The sequence below is a fragment of the Amblyomma mixtum genome, chromosome 6 (assembly GCF_055824585.1).
Source record: "Amblyomma mixtum isolate Tamu chromosome 6, ASM5582458v1, whole genome shotgun sequence".
Lineage (NCBI taxonomy): Eukaryota > Metazoa > Arthropoda > Arachnida > Ixodida > Ixodidae > Amblyomma > Amblyomma mixtum.
In genome coordinates this window covers 32654723-32676764 of record NC_143017.1, presented here as the reverse complement: position 1 = coordinate 32676764, position 22042 = coordinate 32654723, and the positions used below count along the sequence as shown (strand labels likewise).

General features: G+C 53.0%; 1 protein-coding gene across 1 annotated transcript; it reads left to right on the top strand.

The window, feature by feature from the left end:
• The first annotated feature begins 8299 nt into the window (after positions 1-8299).
• Positions 8300-12726, top strand: LOC149338744 (E3 ubiquitin-protein ligase MARCHF3-like). Its single transcript, XM_089550791.1, has 2 exons — positions 8300-8641; positions 11891-12726. Exons 1-2 carry the CDS (start codon positions 8300-8302, stop codon positions 12377-12379), a joined length of 831 nt encoding a protein of 276 aa, XP_089406917.1. The 3' UTR covers positions 12380-12726.
• The last annotated feature ends 9316 nt before the right edge of the window (positions 12727-22042 follow it).

Here is a 22042-nt window from a genome sequence, read left to right as displayed (position 1 = left end):
CTCAGTCTTTCCTGCCGCCTGGATCGGGCTTTGACCATATTCATCTTGACCTGGTTGGACCGTTTCCCCCCTCTCAGGGCTTCAAGTACATTCTGACGATGGTCGACCGCTTCACCCGTTGGCCCCAAGCCGTGCCAATTCCGGACATTACTGCGGAAACAGTTGCCAGAGCCTTCGTTTCGACGTGGGTTTTCCGCTTCGACTGCCCCGGCATTGTTACCACGGATCGCGGCCGCCAGTTCGAATGCGCCCTTTTCACTTCGCTCACCCGGCTACTCGGCACTAAACACTGCCGCACCACATCATACCATCCCTGTGCTAACGGCATGGTCGAGCGGCTCCATCGCCAGCTCAAGGCTGCCCTCACTGCGAGACTGGATCGCGAGCACTGGGTAGACCACCTCCCTATGGTGCTCCTAAGCCTACGTGCCGTCCTGCGTCGGGACCTTGGCTGTTCGGCGGCCGAACTCGTCTTCGGTACCTCCCTGTGGCTTCCCGGAGACTTGTTCGTACCTTCGGCTCCCTCGTCCCAACCCCTGCAATACCTTCAACGCCTACAGGACTGTCTCCGGCATCTGCGCCCAGTGCCGCCTCGCTCAACTGCCCATCAAGTCTTTGTGCACCCAGACCTTGCTTCCTCGGCGCATGTTTTATGCGAAGCATATTACTAGAGCTACACTACAGCCCGTCGAGCGCGGCGGTGGAGCTACCATTGACCTTTAGCGTGACCACGTGACACCACGTGACAACATGACGTCACAGCAGAGGAGAGATGGGCTGCCGGCTCGCGCGGTCGGCCGCGGCGGTGGAGGCTCCACATCAGAGGCGCTGCAGCTGACCACGTGACGCTACAGCAGCGGTATAAAGCTGAGCTTGCCTCGCAGTGAGTATCTGTTCTCGCTTCGGCGAGCGCGGCTTCGGCCGCTTCTTTTTGAGCAGCGTCCGCTCCGGCGGACGCAGTTGTTGCTGCGACGCGCGTCTTTTCTTTCCTTTTTCTCTTTCCTCTGATCCTTTAACTCTCCTCTATCTGCACGTGGCAGCGGTGGTGGCTTGGCACGAGCCAGTAGCAGGCCCGTGCAATTTCCTCTTCATCCTTCTCTCAGTCACAACAACAACAACATCTCCGGGCAGAGAGTATCTGTTCTCGCTTCGGTGAGCGCGGCTTCGGCCGCTTATCTGTTTTTTGAGCAGCGTCCGCTCCGGCGGACGCGGTTGTTGCTGCGGCGCGCGTCTTTTCTTTCCTTTTTCTCTTTCCTCTGATCTTTTAACTCTCCTCTGTCTGCACGTGGCAGCGGTGGTGGCTCGGATCGAGCCAGTAAGCAGGCCCGTGCAATTTCCTTTTCATCATTCTCTCGATCACAACAACAACACAACAACAACATCTCCGGGCAGAGTATCTGTTCTCGCTTCGGCGAGCGCGGCTTCGGCCGCTTATCTGTTTTTTTTTAGCAGCGTCCGCTCCGGCGGACGCAGTTGTTGCTGCGACGCGCGTCTTTTCTTTCCTATTTCTCTTTCGTCTGATCTTTTAACTCTCCTCTGTCTGCACGTGGCAGCGGTGGTGGCTCGGATCGAGCCAGTAGCAGGCCCGTGCAATTTCCTTTTCATCCTTCTCTCAGTCACAACAACAACAGCTCTCCGGACACTTACGAGGCGGCCAGGTGTTGGGATGCCGCCTAGAAGCAGGGCTGATTTGAACGAGAAGCGAAAGCTTCAGCGTGCCACAGAGACCGATGAAGAGCGGGATGAACGTCAACCAAGGAAAGCCATGTATTACCAAGCCTAGCCATCAATATGCTTCGCATCTGACTGGGGCTTAACCTTAGCTAAGCCTCAGCCATTTTTTTCTCAGGCGAGACGCTGTAAAGGCGCCTCTTACCCCCTCATACGACGGCCCGTACCGCGTCCTCAACAGGACGGCAAAGTCGGCGACAATCCTGCTCGATGGTCGTGAAGAGGTAGTCTCTCTCGATCGACTCAAACCCGCGTACCTCGAGACACGTCCCCAGGAGCTCCCCTCAGATGTTGCCGGCCCACCTGCAGACCTGCTTGCCGCCGTGGCGACTCCACCTATTCCTCGTCGTCGCGTACATTTCGCCGTTCCGTCTAGGCGGGGGGCACTATAGCGCCCGGCGACAGTATAAAGCGCAGGCGCTGAGATCGGCGTTACCAGCCCGCGATAGAGGAAAATAAAGATGGACAGCGCGTGCTCGGAGCGCACGCCTGGCACGGGCTGTTCGGAACAGAAGCCTGCCACGCTGCTCATCTTGTTCTGGTGCTCCGCTGCGACCCCGCCAATCTTCAACAAATTCACTACGTGGGAACGAAAAATCTAAATTGCTATTTTGCATAACAAGAACGCGTATACCCCGATACAATATCTCTTATGATAAGCTATCTTACAAGCGATACCAAACAGTCATATTGGCCTGTTCTCGGGAAAGCATGCAAAAATAAAATCATCCCTGATACCTGTTATGTCGGGGTAGTGGTTCCAAAAGTTAGAAATTTGGCAACTAAGTATGTTCCTTGATTAATCCTACATTTAGATTTATTAACATTCGAGGTCCTAAACTCGCAATACGCTTCAAGTTTTCTATATTTCAAAATCAATCACTGAGCATCACGTTTTAAATTTAGGGAAGAAACCTCTGGCAGTTGAGCTTAAGCAATGTTTAAAAGCCCAAATTTGGGTTCTCCTTAAAATGCAGAGGTATTAAGCATGAAATGCTTTTAGCTCCCGTTGTCGGCAGTGTGGTGACGTCACGCCGACACCGAGAGCCAACATCCGGGCACTGAATTCCACTCATCCGGGCACTGAAACGAGAGCATCCGCGCACCGTACGAGATTTAACGAGACTCACTAAGCCCTCCTACAGGACCGGCATACAAGCGCCTTTCCTCAAAAAGCCTTGCGTTCAAAGGGCAAGGCACCGCGCAGAACGGGTGGTGGCGTTCCTCCCTTCCTTTACGGTGCGGTTCGGGTGTCCACCCAGATGACAGAGAATTACGGGGCCATTTCCTTTCTTCAAAAAGCGTTGCGTTCAAAGGGCAAGGCATTGCGCCGAACGGGTGGTGGCGTTCCTCCCGACCTGTACAGTGCGGTTCCACCCCGGAGCAGGGCCACTCTGTGGCTCCCAAACTCTTTTTCACAAAATAAAAGTTTTCACCACCACCCAGTGCGGTTCGGGTGTCCACCGATATGACAGAGAATTATTGCGTAATTTCGTTTCCTCAAAAAGCGTCGCGTTCAAATTGCAAGGCATCGCGCCGAACGGGTGGTGGCGTTCCGTGGAGTGCCTGGCAGCGCTACAACACGCTGTCGCGTTCCACTCCTAAAGTCGAAGCTTAAGCGTCATTAATTAGCAGTATATTAGTACTTAGTCATTAATCAGTAATTATTCACTAATTAGTCATTTGTCATTACTTCGTCATCAATTATGTGTGACGTAATCCAGTGGTGACGTCACCAGTGTCACATCGGCAAAGTGGTACATAACCGAGGAATGAAAACAACGATTACAAAGATGAAAGGCAAACAGAAACCGGATACAACTGACGAGGCAGAGCGGAAGAGATTCTCCAGACACTCACAGGAAACGATTGCGTCCACATGGACCAGTGCACAGTACGTGTGGTGTGGTGAACACCTGACCCATTTCAAGATTTTGACTGGTACCATCTACAACCAGTGATTTATGCCGGTAAACATTTCATGCTTACTCTACTCTCGGTTACGGGAGCGACAGAGATTTTGGGAAAAGGAAATGGCGCAGTAATTTTCTCCCGTCCTGATGAGTCCTGACAGCCACATAAGTCCGGTTGTAGCCGGTTCTATTTCCCTAATACGGCATCCATGAGTCATTTCTAGAATGGTCGATTACCTTTCATTGGATTATTATAAAGAATTATACTAATCCAGCCCACTCATCCACTTTAATCAACCCGCTGCTCTCCCCTACTTCATCTTTTCTAGGGTGGGCCTGCTTCCAGAGTTTTAAGGCGAAAGCCTTTAATGGCTCATGCTCGCGACGTCCGTCCATGCTCGCGGTGTCCGTCCATGCGCTGGAATCGTGCCAACTGTGGCCCCTACTCCACTCAGCGGCGCAACCTCCTCCGTAAATTCCTTTCATCACATTCATGTTCATTACGGCCCCTCTTTCTCTTCCTTTTTTTTCACTCCCACTTCCTCCCTTCCCCTACAAGCGGATGGCGGGTGTCCACCGAGATACGCGAGACAGTTACTGCGTAATTTCCTTTCCTCAAATACAATTTTCATTTTCTTCACTATGGCCCCTCTTTGTCTTTCTTCTTCACTCCCACTTGCTCCCTTCTTGTATAGTGCGGTTCGGGTGTCCACCGCTACGGTTGCTAGGCAACGGCTCTTGCAGCCGCAACAACGACACAAAAGCGCGATTCAGGCGCCCAGAGAGAGAGAGAGAAAACTTTATTACAACAGGAATTTGGGGCACGCCCCAGGGTCCCCGCACGACCCCACTCCACTCAAGTATTTATGTTCCTGAGGTCCATAACACTGGCAGCCCGGCCGGTGGCGATGGTCTGCACGGCCGGGTCCTCCGAGCGCAGCAGGGTCTCCCAGTCCTCCCAGGTCTTCCACATACCCACATACTTCCTATCTTCAAAATGATCCGAGTGTAAAACGTTAACGCCAACGCCAATGAACACAATGAACGCCGAACGGGCAGCGGCGACGGCGACGCCACTAAACGGGCGAAAAAGAGCTGGGCTCTAAAACACTACAATAAAACAAAAAGCGACCTCAGTCGCCAAAGACAATAAAAACCGCACATGCCGGAAGCCCGCCACGCGCCAAGCGCTTCGGGGAAGCGGCAGTGGGTTGACCGCAAGGCTTTCGCTAAGCACACTTTAAATTTCCAAACTGCCTTAGGTAATTTTGTTATGTTGTTTGGAGTTTTCAGGGGTGGGTCGACTTCCACATTTTTGAGGTCCTTACATTGCCAAATTTGGCGGTGCCCGTTATTGGTCCACTGGTGATATATAGTCTTCAGTTTTCCCGACGTGGGGACGCACCTCTGAACTGGCCAGAGGACGATGGACGGCCGGGCGCAGAGAACCGCCTTGGGGATGGCGATCTGGACTGGCGCCGCTGCGGGGTCGAGGACTGCACGTTATCAGCCAGGTACAGCTCGATATCCCGTGGTCTTTCACCGTAGCGCGGTCGAGGTGCGTCAGGTGAAAACCCTCTTAAACCCATTCTGCGGTAGGGGCAGTGGCGGAGGATGTGGCCGGGCTCCCCGCAGTGGTAACAGAGCGGCCGATTGTTTGGCGTACGCCACACGTGCGCTTTGCTCATGGGGGGGCTGTACTCCTGCGGCACAGATGGTACTGCTGCGCTCGGGTACTGCAGAGATGGCACTGGCATGAGAACGACGGGGGAAAAGGCTTCCATCGCTGGCCCAGGACTTCGTAGTGCCTCGCTGTACGTCATAACAGAGGTCGCCGGGTGTGGAGCTGGGGGCGGCTGCACAGCTCGTCGGATTTCGTCACGGACCACGTCCGTTACGGCAGCGACACTGGCCTGTGGAGCTTCCAAGAGAAGTTTCGCCAATTCCTCGCGCACAACGCTTCTTACAAGCTCCCGAAGCTCCTCGGCGGGCAGCGACGTACGCGTGTACTGGGAAGCGGCTGCTACAGTCGCCTCACGTCCGTAGTGCGCGCCCCGTTCCTGCAGAGAGCGCTCGATACTCGTTGCCTCCCTTGTAAAGTCGGCCACTGTTCTTGGCGGGTCACGGTGCGGCGCCGCTGATTGGTTCGGACGGTGGCAATATGTGTGTGTGTGTGTGTGTGTGTGTGTGTGTGTGTGTGTGTGTGTGTGTGTGTGTGTGTGTGTGTGTGTGTGTGTGTGTGTGTGTGTGTGTGTGTGTGTGTGTGTGTGCGTGCGTGCGCTTGCGTGCGCGCGTGTGTGTGTTTGTGTGTGTGTGTGTGTGTGCGTGTGTGTGTGTGTGTGTGTGTGTGTGTGTGTGTGTGTGTGTGTGTGTGTGTGTGTGTGTGTGTGTGTGTGTGTGTGCGCGCGTGCGTGCGTGCGCGCGCGCGTCTGTGTGTGATAATTGTGATAAAGATAATTGACGGGGGTATTGCTTTCGGAGGGTATTTAAGTTTATGCGTGCCCTAACCTTGAGAGTGTTCACCAGCGCCACCCACGTCCATAAGCGGCGGACGTAGTACGTCGTGTATCAGCGCTGGTATGGCGTGTACGTCATCGAATGGCGAGTGCTGAGGCTATGTAAAAACCCTCTTGAGCTTCCTATACCAGAACCGAGGTTGCTATACAGAACTTCCCATGCTGCCAGAACTGAGGCCCTCTTTAAGCAATTAAGGAGACAGGGGACGTACACGTCACACCAGCGGTATACGTCACACCTGCGGTGATACAGAACGTGCTACGTCCGCCGTTTATGGTTGAGGGTGGCGCTGGTGAAAACTCTCAAGGTTAGGTCACGAATAAACTTAAATACCTCTGAAAGCAAAAGATTCGACAGCCATTAATGGCTTGGCGCGTGATGAATCACAGCCCAGAAGAATGTCAATTGGTCGCATTTCGAACACTGCACAAAACGCTTAAACACACACGCACGCACAGATTCAATTCAAGTGGAGTTAGTGAATACAATGTCCGTAGGACATGGTGATTTGGTCAAAACACGTTTCCAAGATCTCATAAATGCTGTTCAGGAAAGAAAAACAGCGCTAATTGTACACAAACCACACAGAAAGACGGACAGGACGGGCGCTGACTCCAACTCCAGTTGGAGTCAGCGCCCGTCCTGTACGTCTTTCTGTGTGGTTTGTGTATAATTTAGCGCTGTTTTTTCGTTCCTAAGCACAATGTCACACCAACTAGCCCAGCAAAAGGTACTGTTAAACGAATAAATGCTGTGTTTGACTGAAGCAAGAGCACGCGCCAGATGGATAGGCATTCGGTTCCATGAATGCTTGTTTGGAAGGCCGGTCTAGTTTTGAGGGAGGAGATGTAACTAATTGGAAGTCGGATACCGGTCTACGAGCTTGGTGTAAGCTTAGGCTCTGTCGATGATGTTGCCCCCGAATTTCCCAAGAAATAGTGTGTTTGGTCAACTCAGCGAGCTATGCAAAGAAAAATTATAGGTGTAACGTCAAGAGATCGGAAGCGGGTGGAGTGGGTGAGGGAACAAACGCGGATCAATGACATCCTAGTTGAAATCAAGAGGAAGAAATGGGCTTGGGCAGGCCATGTAGGAAGAAGGCAAGATAGCTGCTGCACCTTAAGGGTAACGGAGTGGATTCCAAGAGAAGGCAAGCGTAGCAGCGGGCGGCAGAAAGTTAGGTGGGCGGATGAGATTACGAAGCTTGAGGGAATACGGTGGCTACAACTGGCAAAAGACAGGGTTAATTGGAGAGACATGGGAGAGGCTTTTGCCCTGCAGTGGGCGTAGTCAGGCTGATGATGATGACGGTGTGTTTGACATGTTTACTACAGGCAAGTGTATGTCTGGTCAAAGGTCTGATTATGTTTGGGGGAAAGAAACGAGGCAATGTGGCGAAAATACCGCTACCTTGCCTAATAATAGACACTGGACACCAGCCCCTCTTCAAAAGCATTTCGCCGTAATATCTCCCTAAGCGGAAGCAAAGCTCTAGAAGGTTTATTTAGGCCCCAGTACAATAATTAAACCAGCTGATAAAGCCGGTGCGATTGGAATCTTGAATAAGACAGATTGTGTAGCGGAAGCTCTGAGGCAATTACCGGATAAGGCATTCTACAAACGAGTGGTCGATAACCCGACTGAAAAATTTAAATAAACCATCAAGGAAACTCTAGACCGGCTTCAGAAACAGAAGAAAATCCAGGAGCGCACAGCCCATTCTCTTTTACCACTCAATCCGGTCGCAGGGTGGTTTTATTTGCTACCTAAAATCCACAAGCAAGGAAACCCCGGACGCCCGATAGTTTGCGGCGTTGGCACCACCACTGAATATATTTCCCTATACGTTGACAGCATCATAAGCCAAATTCCACCTACATTTTCGTCATATATTAAGGACACCAGCCACTTCCTCTGCGAGATTCTGATCTCCGTAAGCCCACTAACTCTTTTCTTGTAACTCTAGACGTTGCATCAGTCTACACAAACGTGCCACACGCTGACGGAGTTCAGGCAGTACAACTAGTCATTACCCGACAAATTAGTTGGTAACGGCACACAATATGCGGACTACTTCTCCCACTGATCTCGCGCTCAGCTAGCATGTTCTCAAATCGGCGAATAAGGAAAAGAGGAAGATGAGGCGGCCGGAATCAGCACTGAAGCCCAGGCATGCAGAAGGAGGATCCGGCTACAGCCCTGTGCACCGGGACGGCCATGCCGTAGTCGGAAGCGCGGCCCGAAGAGGGCTCACCACGCCCGCCAAAAACAAGCTGGACGGCTCCGACAACACGGACGCGAGGTCCAGCATGGGCGAGTCCGGCATGTGCCGTATCTGCTTCCGGGGCTCCCACGCCGGCAACCTCCTGTCGCCCTGCAACTGCCGCGGCAGCATCGGACTCGTGCACAAGGAGTGCCTCGAGCAGTGGTTGTCGCGCAGGAACACCGACGAGTGCAACATCTGCTCCTACCAGTTCAAGGTAACGAGTTGCTCCACTCCCACATACCTGGGTACCATATCGCTGAGAATGTAGAGGCCTGTTCGATAGGCGCTCTCTCGGCGTTCCTATATTGATGGCGTGACTCTTGTACGCCCCTGGTTCAAGCTTGGTGGAAGCAGCGGCGCAAGCTCTCTGCGCCTGTTCGCAGCAGTCCAAAAAGCAGCTGTGCAGACATCTGTGCGTAGCCGATGGAAAGTAGGATAGCGCTTTCTGTGCGCCGCGTCAGCTGCCAGTTGTAGTGTCAGCAGCCGCCAAGACAGCAGCCAAGACAGGCGGTACAAACCGACAGGCAACGCATCTGACCATTCGCCGTCAGAAATGTAGGAAGCTGCTCGATTCATATCAGCCGTGGAATGTAATCGAAACTGCTACTGTATGCTAAATCTCCTCCTTCCCGAAGAAACAAGCCGCGGCTCTACCTTTCAGTGTCTGGGATCTCAATGAGCCTCTCAGGGCAAAAGGGAGGGCTGGGAACAGGGCTGAGAGTAACGGCCTCTTGCACAGTCACTGTAAGTCTTTGACTAGATTATTTTCGATGGAGGCGAAATTCTAGAGGCCCATGTACTGTGCGGTGTCAGTGCACGTTAAAGAACCCCAGGTGGTCGAAATTTCCGGAGCCCTGCACTACGGTGTCTCTCATGACCGGAGTCGCTTTGGGACGTTAAACCCCAATAAACCAACCAACTATTGATGAACCAGTGGTCGAGGCCGCTTACGCCGAAGCTCGAGCTCAGACTCAATCAGCAATGGCGCTACAAGAAAACAAAGGTTATGCAGCGACGCCGTGCTGTAGGTCGTAATAGAACACACTCGTTTACACCCGCTAGTCAATAACCTGCTATGCACGCATGCCAGCACAGATAAAATCATGCGAACCGAAATGCGGTCTCTCTTCCGGTTGTGCTGTCTGCAGCTCTCGGATGCGGTAGCTTTGGGTGTGGGTGCTCCTTTGGGGACAATTCATAATAATAATGAGTTAATTTTACAAGGAAGCGAGCAGCCGCGAAAAAGCAGCTTCGAAGAGTAGCTTGACGGGCGGTTGGACCGGTATTTGGCGGCATTTGACAGCACAGGACAAGACAAATGCTGTCGGAGTAAAAGAAACACAACGAAGTGCATCAGACAAAACTCATGAGATTAATACAAAAATTGACAGAGGCTTAGCTTGGTTAAGGCCGGAAATTGAGAAAGCAATGTGAGCTGCTTTCTCCTTCTGTTTCGCTGTAGACGGCATGGCTGCATACAGCAGGAAACCTCCGCCGTGACTATCGCCGCTCTACACGGACGGCACCGAGATCAAGAGATGTTGAACGCATTCGCCTGGCTGCACAATATGCACGCCGTTTAGCTAAACGTTGTTCCCGCTCTTCATCCGTTTCTTCCGCACGCCGCCTTTTAGCTGCAGCTTCACCTTATACACATCATCCGACATATCGTGGAGGATTCGCTGGGACGACTGCGACGAGCCAAGTTGGGGGGCCGCTTTTCAACAGGTGGCATGACGTCACGTAGAGCGAGCGCCTCCCCCACTGCAGCGGCGCTTGGAGGATTCACTGGGACGATCGCGACGAGCCGAGTTGGGGGGGGGGGCGGGGGGGGGGCGCTTTTCCACAGCTGGCATGACGTCACGTACAGCGAGTGCCCCTCGCGGCAGCGGCGCGCAGCTGCGGCATGGAGGATTCGCTGGGACGATAGCGACGAGACGAGTTGGGGCCCCGCTTTTCCACAGCTGGTATGACGTCACACATGGGTCACGCTAAAAGGTCAATGGTGGATTCTCCGCGACGACAGCCAAGAGCGGAAACCTTGAGGAGTATTGCTTTCGCAATAAAAACAGGCACAAATTGTATATCATACAAGTGTAAGTTCGTAGTGCCATGAGAGTGTAAGACCGGTGCATAAGTACCGGTTGAAATTCAATGTAAACATTTTACTCATTAATTTTAACGTAACACGCATAAAATCTTCGCCACTATTGGAAAAGAGTTGGTTAGAAGGTAGGCAGCGGCTATTGTTATTCCTCTCACTACATAGCTTTAGCACAGTGCCACCTGGTACTACAGCCAACAGCCAACGGCGCATGTACACCTGGCCCCGAGGAGACATTTGCGCAAGCATTGTTGGCAACTTTCTTCTGCCTACCAGGCTAGCGAATTAAAAGTCCAATAGATTTCAAGGTACGCTGTTTTACCAGCTGCCTCAGCACATTTGTTTTCCGCGTTATTCTGGGCACTGATATTGGTCCACGGAATTCAGTGGATATACTCTTGTCCTCATTGGGCGCACCAGCTGAAAGGGTGGGGCATGGGCACTTCCCATGGGTACCACGTCTTTGAAGTCGCCACATGCATGTCTGGCTCCGTAAGTTAAGTAAGCTATGGAGATGTTAAGTAGGTGAGCTCGAAAAAAAAACGAAGGTGAAGGAGATGCAGAGGCAGTAGATGAAAATCAAAGAAGCCATGATGGAGCTTGTTTCCATCGCCTGTATTTATGCATAGCGCATATTGCCGCCCTACCCTTATCCTTTCTTACCATCTCCCCTCCCCCTTTCTTTCCCTCTCCCTGTCCTCTCCATGTCAATTTATTGCCACTAGCCTCAGCTCAGGTGCTTCAAATTTCGATGGCAGGTGCCACGGCTAGCAACATCTTTTGCTTCCATTGTTACTTTATTAATAAATTGCCACTAACAACAACGACACGATGGAACACAGGGGCTCCTATGGGCAGCCAGTATTCCGCTTCTGAATCTCCGTTTCTTTTATTTTAACGCTATAGCCCGAGAGCATATCTGTGATGCTTCAACAGCATATTTCACACCGCCCTGCTGTAAAAGCTTTCTCAGACGCAAGAGAAAGTTTAAGGCTCAGAATGAAAATATTACCTGATTTTTAATGTGTATTATCTGCGTATATATTTCGAACGTGGATGCTTTAGTAAGCAAGGTTCCCAAACATGTACCATCGGGAACAAGAGTCGCAGAAGCACGTCGGGAGTTTTTAGCATATAAGTGAGACGTCAGCCAACAGTACCGCGATTTTTCAATTTTTCTAGTACACATGAGAGAATTTAAGCCAAACTTCCACGTGCACAGGCATAGACTGAAACTGCTGTCCGATAAAAAGCTATGCCCCTTGGTTTCAGTTTGCGTCTCTTGGGGACCTTTGCCCCAGATAGTAGAACGCTAGTCTAAAGCTGTTGCCACAACAACTACGACCACTGACTGCGCAGGTCGAACAGGCACCCATCAGCATCATGGACTGGCTCCGTTACCTGAAAAACCGGGCCAGCCGCTGGTACTTCTTGATGGACATGTCGCTGTTCCTCTTCGGAGCCATCACGCAGCTGGTGCTCGCCTGGCTGACGGCGATCGAGATCATCCATGGAATCAAGTCGGCACTCAACAGCGTCCTCACAGGCATCATGGTAGCGCTCGCGGGGCTCATATGCGTCAGTGACATGTACCGCATGGTGCTCCGCTACCACCGTGCATTCATAAAGTGGCGCCGGAGCAACTTGAGCGTCGTCCTGGTGCTCCCCAAGGCCTCCGCGCCGGCTAACGGAAGGAGTCCGTCACCAGGACCTCAGCCGCAACCTTGCAAGCCTCCCAACCCTGTGCCACCCACTTCCAGCAGCACGACCATCGCCAGCTACAACGCCACGACGGCGACCACGGGAACGCAGCAGGACTCTCAGACCACGAAGAACGTATTCGCTTGAAGAGAACCACAGGGAACTAGGTGCGTCCAACTGCGCACGAATGGTGGTGTTGGTGGTCTCAAGAAGAAGGCAGTGGAAGGACTTTGAACAAATTTCTCGACTCGTGTCGGGATCAAACTTGCGCCCGAATCCGTCGGCTCATATTCGTCCTCCCGGCTCAGCTTGCTTAGCAAAAAAAAAAGAAAACTTTCGTTGGTGAATAACGACTTTTGGGCGCCGTATATAGGTATCAAAATTTGACCTCCTGCAGAGGGTGTATGAGAGCATAAGCCTCCCGGTGACGTCTTCCGTAACGGTCACGTGTCAGGTCTGAGTGACGAGACAGGCGAAGGGAAAAGTGCCGCCAAACAAAACGCAGCTAGAGATCAAAGTGCCCCCTTGTGTTGCTATACGCTTAGAGACGATATGCTCCCAAAAAATGTGCCGGAATAAAGGGTTAGCCAGAGGACCAAAGTGAAGGATGTCCTTAAGAGTGATCTTTGTTCTCATACTACCATGTGGCGGACTGCGTCCACCTTTCAGTGGTTCTGGCCCATATATTGTTTTCATTTCTTCGGCAATCTTGGTGTCACTACCACTGCCTTCAGTACAAATGTGCTCAGTTACTCCCACAGCCGCCTGGTCACCGCACAACAAGCTTCTCCAAAAACAAGTGCACCTACCCGAGCAAGTAGACAGCGCGCAACACTTTCACGCAGGTGTGTACGATGTCATAAGCCATCAATTACCATAAACCGAGGCGCACTCATAAGGAAAAGGTGTTAATAAATTGGTCTCTCTCTACCAATTTCAGCTGTCTTTGGTAACACAGTTGGTACAGCGACTATCTCGGACCAGTGGAGGTCCCAAACTCGAGCTCCGGAATCGTGCACTGCGAAGTTTCTGCGAAAGCTCGTTAGCTTTCCTTTCTTAGCTTTCTGATGCTAATGAGCAGCTACTCCTTTATTACAAATCTGCTCCATCTTCCCGTATTTCCCTAAGCAATGGAGCAACAGGTCTAAGATATTCCGCATGGACGGGATGTGTTTTTAATCCGATAGCAGTTATAGTGGCGATTCTCCGCATTTAGCCGTTGTGTGTTTGTCGCTTTCTTTGTGGCAGGCTCGGGTAAAAAAGCTTGTGTCGCCAGTACCATGCCCGCGAATAGGTTAAGAGAAAACAGAGACAAACTTTTTGCTTGAACATCGCATGAGGCTGAACCCTACAGCGGGGAAACTGTCCCTGGCGTCCACAGCCCCGCCCCGATAACGAGGCTTAGGCCAGCAGGGGAGCTCTCGCTGGCGTCTGCATCTGCCGCGCGTACGAGTGCTTCCACGAGGAGGTCAGAGTTCAACCAACCCACCCACTCGTTTCCGCTCACCGGACGAGACTGCCACGCCACTGGTTTTCCTGATCATTTTATCCCCGCGTAACGACGGAGGCTTATCTTCTCGTATCATTTCCGAATAGCCCCGACTAGTATCCCCCCCTCTCTCGGGCTGAGCAGCAAGTGTGTTTTTTTTTTATTTCTGCCAAAACTTACAGGTGGCGTGCGCCACGTTAAACACGAGTAAGCTCAGGTAGTAACTCGGGTAAGTTCGGAGGAGCGCCGCGCATGCTGCAGCCAATTGGAGGAAGCTCGGGTAAGCTCGTGCAAGTTCCGAGGATTGTCGAGCCATCTGCAAGAGAAGTTACTCGGGAAGAGCAACATGGGTCGCGCAATCCCTATGGGTGGCTATGACAGGTATAACCCGGTGCCAGTGCAGTGTTGCATCGCTTAACAGCTGTGCCACTGCGCTGGTAGTGGTATGAGCACTCGCCGACGTCTATTAGCGCTAAGTAGAGGATGACCAATTCTGCACATATAGCCACGAAGGTCCGAATTATGTGCAGTTTGGTGCCCAACGCGAACTAAGTTACAGATGCGAACAGAATACCACGGACATAATCAACCACAAAGGCACCAACGGAAGCAGCAGTAGCGCCCAATGCTTTCGCGATGATAGCACGTCCCACGCTTGGACGTGCTCCCGGTGGTTCTTTTATTAATACCAAATGTATGCTCAGGAAAAATATGTTGATGACTTGGGTACTTCTGCAAGGGAAATGGGTTAAGTCTTGGTGGGAGCGATGGCTAACGTATTTCGTCATTCGACGTAGAGTGATTTGGCTGATCTGATACTGTTAGTATAGAGTTTACACTTATGGACAAAATATGTTGAAAACGGAATGTATGTGAATGTAGATTTTTGAAATCACCACTGAAGAGTACTGAATATGGACGATAATATGATGATAATTGGCTGGATGCTAACTGACAAAAAGGGGGAGAAGAGAGAGAAAAAATGTATATTGACTGAAGGAAAGGAGAGCTAACAGAGCTGAGGGAATTATTGGATGGTTCAGGAGGGAGTGGTGATTTGGCAGGAAATGAATAGACAGGAGCGGGCGTTTCAGGGAAGGAGGTTTGTGGACTCGGACCGAACCCGGTGTTGAATTAGGGATCTTGCTATCTGGCCTGTATGGTGGTGGTGAAAACATTTATTACGAATGAGCAGGAGGTATGTTTAGATCAGCCCGTAAGGGACCGATCCTTACAAACACTAGGTGGAGGTCCCTAGTATGGGACCCCAGTGGCGGTTGCCGCCGCCCGGGCGCGCCCGACTAAGGCTTGTTGGGCCTGTAAGTCGTGGCAGCCGAGCAGGGTCGCCTCCCAGTCCTCCCGGGTTGGGTTGGGGATGGGGGAATAGCGGGGTTGGAGGGGCAGGCCCACACCATGTGATAACTGTCAGAAGACACTGCACTACAGTGTGGGCAGCTGCCGCTAAAGGAGGGGTCAAAATGTTTTAGCGCTGCCAGGCACAGCAATGTATTGGTGAGAAGGCGGAGAAGGAGCCGCTCATCCGCCTTCTTCAGGCCTTTACAAGGGCTAGGGTAAAGGCGATGACAATTTTGATAATATGTTGTAATATCTTTGAATGTATAGACCGGATTAAAATCGGGTTCCTGATCGGACGGGGAGGAGAAAACAGCCCGGTGAGAGAGCGCGCGGGCGGCTGCGTCTGCTGCCTCGTTTCCTGCCAACCCCTGATGAGCAGGGGCCCATATGAGGTGACGGTGTGCGGGGTCCGTATCCCGTATGCAATTTTGGTATATTCGATAGGCTAGGAAGGGAGTGCAGCCTTGTTCGACGTTCCGACAGGCCCCTCGCGAGTCGGTGATTATGTATTTTGAATTGGAATGTGAGGCCGCGAGAGCAATCGCGACCTCTTCTGCTTGTGTTGCACTGCGGGCTCTGAAAGTTAGGCCGTTAACTGTGTTGCTGTTGTGAACTACCGCGGCCGTGTACCATCCCCCGTGGTGAGGGCCGGAGGCGTCCACGTAGTATACACCTGTTTTGTTGCCATAATATCGGGCTAGCGCTTCCGCTCGTGCCAGGCGCCGACCATTATGGTCTTCATGTGACATGTTTGCTGGAAGAGGCCGCACGTGGAGGGCACGTCTCCACAGTTCCGGGATGCGAAACCTGTCTTCCATTGGAGGGGTGTGTTGGATATGGAGTCGAGCAAGAAGGCGGCGACCCGACTCCGTTAGCGACAAGCGCGTGTACTGGTTTGTAAGGTGCGCCTCCCGGAGTTCCCGGAAAGTATTCACCACCCCAAGAGCCATAAGCCGGCTGTTTGAAGTAGTGATGGGGAGGTCAAGGGCACGTTTAACAATTTTGCGAAGGATGACCTCAAGGGCGTCCTCCTCTTGTTTCCGTAGGCGGAGATAAGGAGTCGAATAGAGAATTCGACTAGTTACGAAGGCGTTTGCCAGCCGCAAGGCATCCTTACTTCGTAACCCTCCGCGTTTGTTGGAAACCCGGCGGACTATGCGGCCCACCTGGTCCCCCACCTTACGGAGTTTGGTCAATGTAGTGTCTGGCCGCCTGTGTTTGTGGATGTAGAGTCCGAGTACTCGTATCTCATCACTTTCGCGTATGGGACCACTCTCAAGAGAGAGAGATATTTTAGTTGTGCACTTCTGTGAGGGGCGGAGGTGCACAAATTCCGATTTTTGAGGGGAACATTGAAGACCGCAGCGGCGGGCGTAGCGGTCTACTATCGTCGCCGCTGTTTGCAGGCTGGTTTCAATATCTCCTGTGCTGCCCTGCGTGGCCCACAGAGTGATGTCATCGGCGTACAGGGCGTGCTGCACGCCGGCGACACCACTCAGCTGGGCCGGCAGGTGCATCATGGCCAGATTGAAGAGCAGCGGGGAAAGTACCGCGCCTTGAGGGGTTCCCCGCGTCCCGAGTAGATAAGGACCATGGTCTCTATCTTGAATTCGAATGTAGGATTGACGATCTATTACAAATTGGCTTATGTATTGGAATGTATTGAGGCCGCAGTCGGTGTGACTTAGGTTAGTGAGTATGATCTCATGTGTTACATTGTCAAAGGCCCCTTTAAGATCCAAGGCGAGTACTACCCGGTCATTATGGGGGCATTCGACGGGGTCAAGGACTTCCCGATTGAGTTGCAGGAGGACATCCTGTGCGGATCTGTGTGGGCGGAATCCGAACATGGTGCTCGCAAAGACTTGTTTGTTTTCAAGATATGTAGATAACCGATCCCGCACCATCGTCTCCATTAGTTTGCCCACACATGAGGTGAGAGAGATGGGGCGGAGGTTATCTGTGTCAATTGGTTTGCCAGCTTTAGGAATAAAAGTGACCAAAGCCGTTCTCCATTCGATTGGCAGGGGGGTGTCCCCGCGCCAAATCGCATTGACGTATTTCAGGAGGGACTGGTATGCCAAGTCGGGCAGGTTCGTCAAAAGCTTGACGGTGACCTTATCCCGTCCTGGCGCAGTGCCCCGTTTCATTTTGGCGAGAGCCGCCCGCAGATCATGGAGCTGGAAAGGTTGATCCAGCTCCGTGTTCTCTCTGCCTGCATAAGAGTACGCAGATCCACGGGGGTCTTGGGCTGTACACAGATACTGGTCCCGAAGTTTCTGTGCCAGTTGAGTCGTGTTGCCAGAAAAAGCGTGCAGGGCTCGGTGCAAATGTTTTTGTGTTTCGGTTCGTGTTTGTGTTGGGTCGATTAGGGCTCGAAAGAGACGCCACGTGTTTCGGCTGGACATTTGTCGCGCGGCCGTGTTGCATCTATCTACCCAGTTGGAGTCGGCGAGTTGGGCCGCGTACTCTGCCGCTTTCTGGGTAAGCTCGGCAATTCGAGCTTTAAGCTTTCTACTGTGTTTCTGGCGTCGCCAACGGCGGACGAGGCTGCGACGGGCTTCCCAGAGGTGTAGAAGGCGGTTATCCACGTCCGTGACCGCCTCTGAGAGCTGGACGTGTGTTTCATGCGAGGAAAGGTGTGCCAGCAGCTGTTGGGACCATGCTGTGTAGCCTTGCGCGGAAATGGGTGTATTATCAAGTGAGTTAAAATTTTGCCTGAATTTCGTCCAATCTGGGATATGGGCTTGTGTTCTGGGACGCTTGAGGGGGCGTGTGCGTAGTGTAGTGTTAATGATGCAGTGGTCGCTACCGAGGGTCTCCTCGGTGTTGAGCCAGTCTGCGTGTCGTATGTTGCGAGTGAAGGTTAAGTCCGGACACGTATCCCGTCTCACGGAATTTCCTAGCCGGGTTGGGTGGACAGGGTCCGTGTGGAGGGTGAGGCCCAACGTGGACGCAAGCTCCGCCAGCTTACGCCCGCGCGACTCCTCCTTGCGATACCCCCACTGCTGACTAGGAGCGTTAAAGTCGCCCACAATCAGCAGGGGATTGCGGCCCGCTACTCTTAGCGCGCGGCTAAAGAGGTCCGCAAAAGTCACTCGCTTTAGTTTGGGAGAGCAGTACACGTTGAGTATATGCAACGGTGGGTCCCTGCGGCGGACTGGTAGGAGGGTCACCATTACATAAGAGTACTCTAGTTGGAGGTCGAGATCCACTAGGTTGGCTGTGTAGTCTTTGTGAACGAGAAGACAAGACGCGGGATCCTGTTGGAACGTCGTGTAATTTGAAATTGTGGCGCCCAGGCCTGGCTCTTGGAGGGCAACCACGGCTGGTAAGGACCCGAAAGTTTCAAGGTAGATGCGGAAATTGGCCCGCTTAGTGCGGTCCTTAAAGCCTCTACAGTTCCACTGTGTTATTGAAGTTGACATGGCCGAATTGGATATGGCGGAACTCCTTTGATTAAGGTGTCTCGCCATGATTTAAAATTCTTGGGGGGGAGGAGGAGGGATTGGCTGCCTCAGAGCCAGCTACTTGCGCCATCAATGGGGTGATGACGGAAGGAGCGGGGCAGCTGTCCTCATTGTCCGAATCAATAATCAGACGGTTGAATTTTGAAGGGCGGGATACGTCCCTAATGGGTCCCGTCCGACGGAGGAGGCGGGGGTTGTCCGAGATGTGTTTTGAGACCACCGCGGGGACGGCAGATTTGACCTTTGTCAAGATCTGGTCCATGGCGGTCTCGATCATATATCGCAATTTAGAGGTTAAGCGCTCCTCCATCGCAGAGATGGCTGTCACGAGGGCAGGCGAGATCTCCGCGTCGCTCTCCATTGCGTCCGAGTTCTGCGGGCTCGGTGCGGCGGACGCCAATTTTGACTCTAAATTTTGAATTTTGTTGAGCAAAAGCTCATTCTGTGCCCGGAGCACGTCTATCTGTTTTTTGTACTCCGCGTCGAGTGCGGAGACGGTTACGGGGGAGGTTGAGGGATGGGAGGAAGAGGAGGCGATCTCAGCCCAGCTGCTCACCTGTTTGTCGTGTTGAGGCGCTGATGCCCGGGCGTCGGCAGCGCCAATTGTCTTGAGGGCCGGGAAGTGGCCAGTGTCTCTGCCGCTGGGCGGTGGAGGCGCCGTCTTTTTCCCGGGCGCTGGCTTCACCGACGGTGAAGAAGGTGACGATGTCTTGTGGTCGGTGCCGTGAGCACCACGCGGCGTTCCGCCACCGGCACCTGGTTTTGAGTGACTTGGCTGCTTGCCAGGTCTCTGGTTTTTTGGCACCTCTGGGCGTTTAGCCTTGGGGCCATACACCTTGAGCTGCCGGAATTTTCCCGTGCAGTCGCGGGAGTTGGTAGCGTGGGCTTGCCCACAGACTGCACAGGACAGAGTACATTCATGCGGCGCCTTGACTCCGTCGACGGTCGGCGCCGTTTGGCCACACAGGCCGCACTTTTCATCCGGGCAGGGGCAGGTGTCTGCTCGGTGGCCCACAGTGCCGCACCGCACGCAGGCCGGAATGGTTCTCTTGTACGCACGCACAAGGGTCACCTCAGAGTTATAGTGCACATATCGCGGCACCACTTTTCCCACGAAGGTGAGCGACGCGACGTCGGATTTGCCAAGCTTGCGGATATCGGCAAGCTCTCCAGCACGCCACTGGATCTTGTTTTGGAGGGACTCACTGGTCTCGTGCTTGGCCACGGTGATGACGCCGCGGCACACGTCTCCAGTGAGTTTCAACTGGCCGTACATAGAGAGCTGGCCCTTCGGTGATGTTAGTTGAAAATCCCGCAGAAGCTTGTCCGCGACGTGCGGCTCTCTGGTGCCTGCGACGATGAGGTTTTGCTCCCATGTGGGGAGCAGGCTGGGGGATGCTGCGGCCTTGGCGCCCAGGTAGGCCGCGAACGCTGCTCCCAGCTCGCCATGTTGGTTGACATCCCTCAGAGCGACGGCCACCCGGGGCTTCAGGATGATCACGATGTCTTCTGGATGAAGACGCGGCAGTGGCTTTGGTTTCCAAGAGGGTCCCGTCTTAGACTGGGCCCCTCCGTGAAGCGCTGCAGCGCGCGCAGCAGCGTTGTCCCGTGTTCAGCGGCCTGCCGACGTGGCGTCCGCTTTCTTCGAGGCGGCGTCCCGCTTGCGGGAGCGGCGTTCCACTAGTTTGAAGAGCCTCGGGTTCTCGATGGGCGCAGAATCCGGACTCTCAGGCGTTGGAGCTGAGGGAACCTCGGACCAGGCCATGGCGTCCGGGTCGTAGCCGCGTTGTACTTTTTGGGCAGCCATCTTGACACGGGTGGGCGACTCACACACGGCCGAGCGTCGGCGTAGGCGTTAGGCCTAGCGCCGTCGCCACGAAACGCAAGTGAGGATCGGCCCTAAAATGCGTAAATGTTGCCCCACCTGTGTGTGAGTGGCGTCCACAGGTAGCTGTCGACTTCGCGAAGACAGACGCGGCTGCGTTGACGGGGTTCGGGCCGAGGAACCGTGGCTCCAGCCAAAAGTTGGCGGAGACGATGCGCTGTACGTCCACTCGCTCCGCGCGCTCACAGCGCCCCCCGGCCTGTATGAAGCTCTTCTGGGTTGCTTTGAGGGCTTGTTCTTAGTCCTATTGTTATTTGCTTTGAAATTCTGGAAAAATCTTGGGACCGTTAGGGAAACGAACTGCCCAGGGTCACCGCACATATCAGCGGCGGAATATCTTGCCTTACCGTTTTAGGGCTCTGCGAGCTCACGGAATATCCGATGCCTGTGCGCGTTAGCCACCTCTTCCAGGTGGATTGGCGAGCCATTGGCCTAAATGGCGATTAGGGGCCACGGGGGTCTTCTCCCAGCTTACATCACCACTCTTCCCGGCAGGTTATTTGGCTTGGTGCCTTATCCTGCCGCTTGCACAGTCTTCTCGGCCGCCGCGCATGCGCGGTGGTGAAAATATTTTAATGAAATAGTTTAGGAGGTTGTAGCGGTAGGTGGAGCTCTCAGCCCGGTACCCCATTGGCGCAGGCAGCTGTCCGGGCTCTTTAGATGAGTTGCTTTTGACTCGTTTCGTCCGAGCTGGTCAGGGCTGCCTCCCACTCCACCTGCGTTGGCTGGTTATTGACAGTGACCACCTGATTTCGTAGGCAGGCCCATGGCACATGGTACAGGTCTGCCTTCTCCCCGCAGAATTTGCATTGTGAGTCAAATGACTCCGGGTCTATGGCGTGTAGTGTTCGTGGGTTGTTGTAAGTGTTGAACGTCTGTAGATTTAGGAGGTGTTCCTCCCGTCTGTCTAGTGTGCGGACGCACCACGGCAGCTGTGAACCAGCGCTAAAGGCCAGTGCTACCCGTCAAAAGTTCTAGTTGCGTTGGCGAGCCGTCCATCACGCGAAGTGGGCATACTTTTGTGGGCTACGCAGAAGGTTGAGGTCCTCTGCCTGCCTTCTGATTTCTCGCGTCTCTCTTCTCTTCACCCCGCAACAGGCACGTCCACCAAAGTGACTGCTGCAGCAACACATATCCCCTTTACCCTCTGGACCCAGCTACGCCACCATCACCGACGCGTACAGACAAATGGGAGGTGATCGAAATAGATGCCAACAAAAGATTGAAAGCATAGGCGCGTCGCAGCAGCCGCGTCCTCACAAGCGATTGCTGCAACAACAAATACCCCCAATGGACCCCTCATGTCATCTGATATGCAGCCTATAGAAGCATATTTGTGAGTTAGCATTACAACGATTATGTGAAAGGAAATGCTTCTATGCGGGCTTTTAGAAAAAGTATTACCGGCTCTTTTTTCTTGCCCTACAAAAAGGCTGTTTCCTACAAACAAAATCTGACACGTAATCTTCATTTCCCTCCCCTTTGGTAACAAAAATGCACTTTATTTTCCTCTCCTTGGTTAAGCATGACACTTTTGTTTACTCGCCATGATGTCTTAAATACTGTGCATTTATGTACAACGCACCTTAGCCATATCGATTCTTCATGTT

What these genes read in the sequence shown, in the direction of transcription:
- LOC149338744 (XM_089550791.1), top strand. Translation starts at nt 8,300, where the DNA reads ATGAGGCGGCCGGAATCAGCACTGAAGCCCAGGCATGCAGAAGGAGGA. An exon ending in TCTGCTCCTACCAGTTCAAG is followed by an intron (nt 8,642 to 11,890) that starts GTAACGAGTTGC and finishes CTGACTGCGCAG; the next exon opens with GTCGAACAGGCACCCATCAG.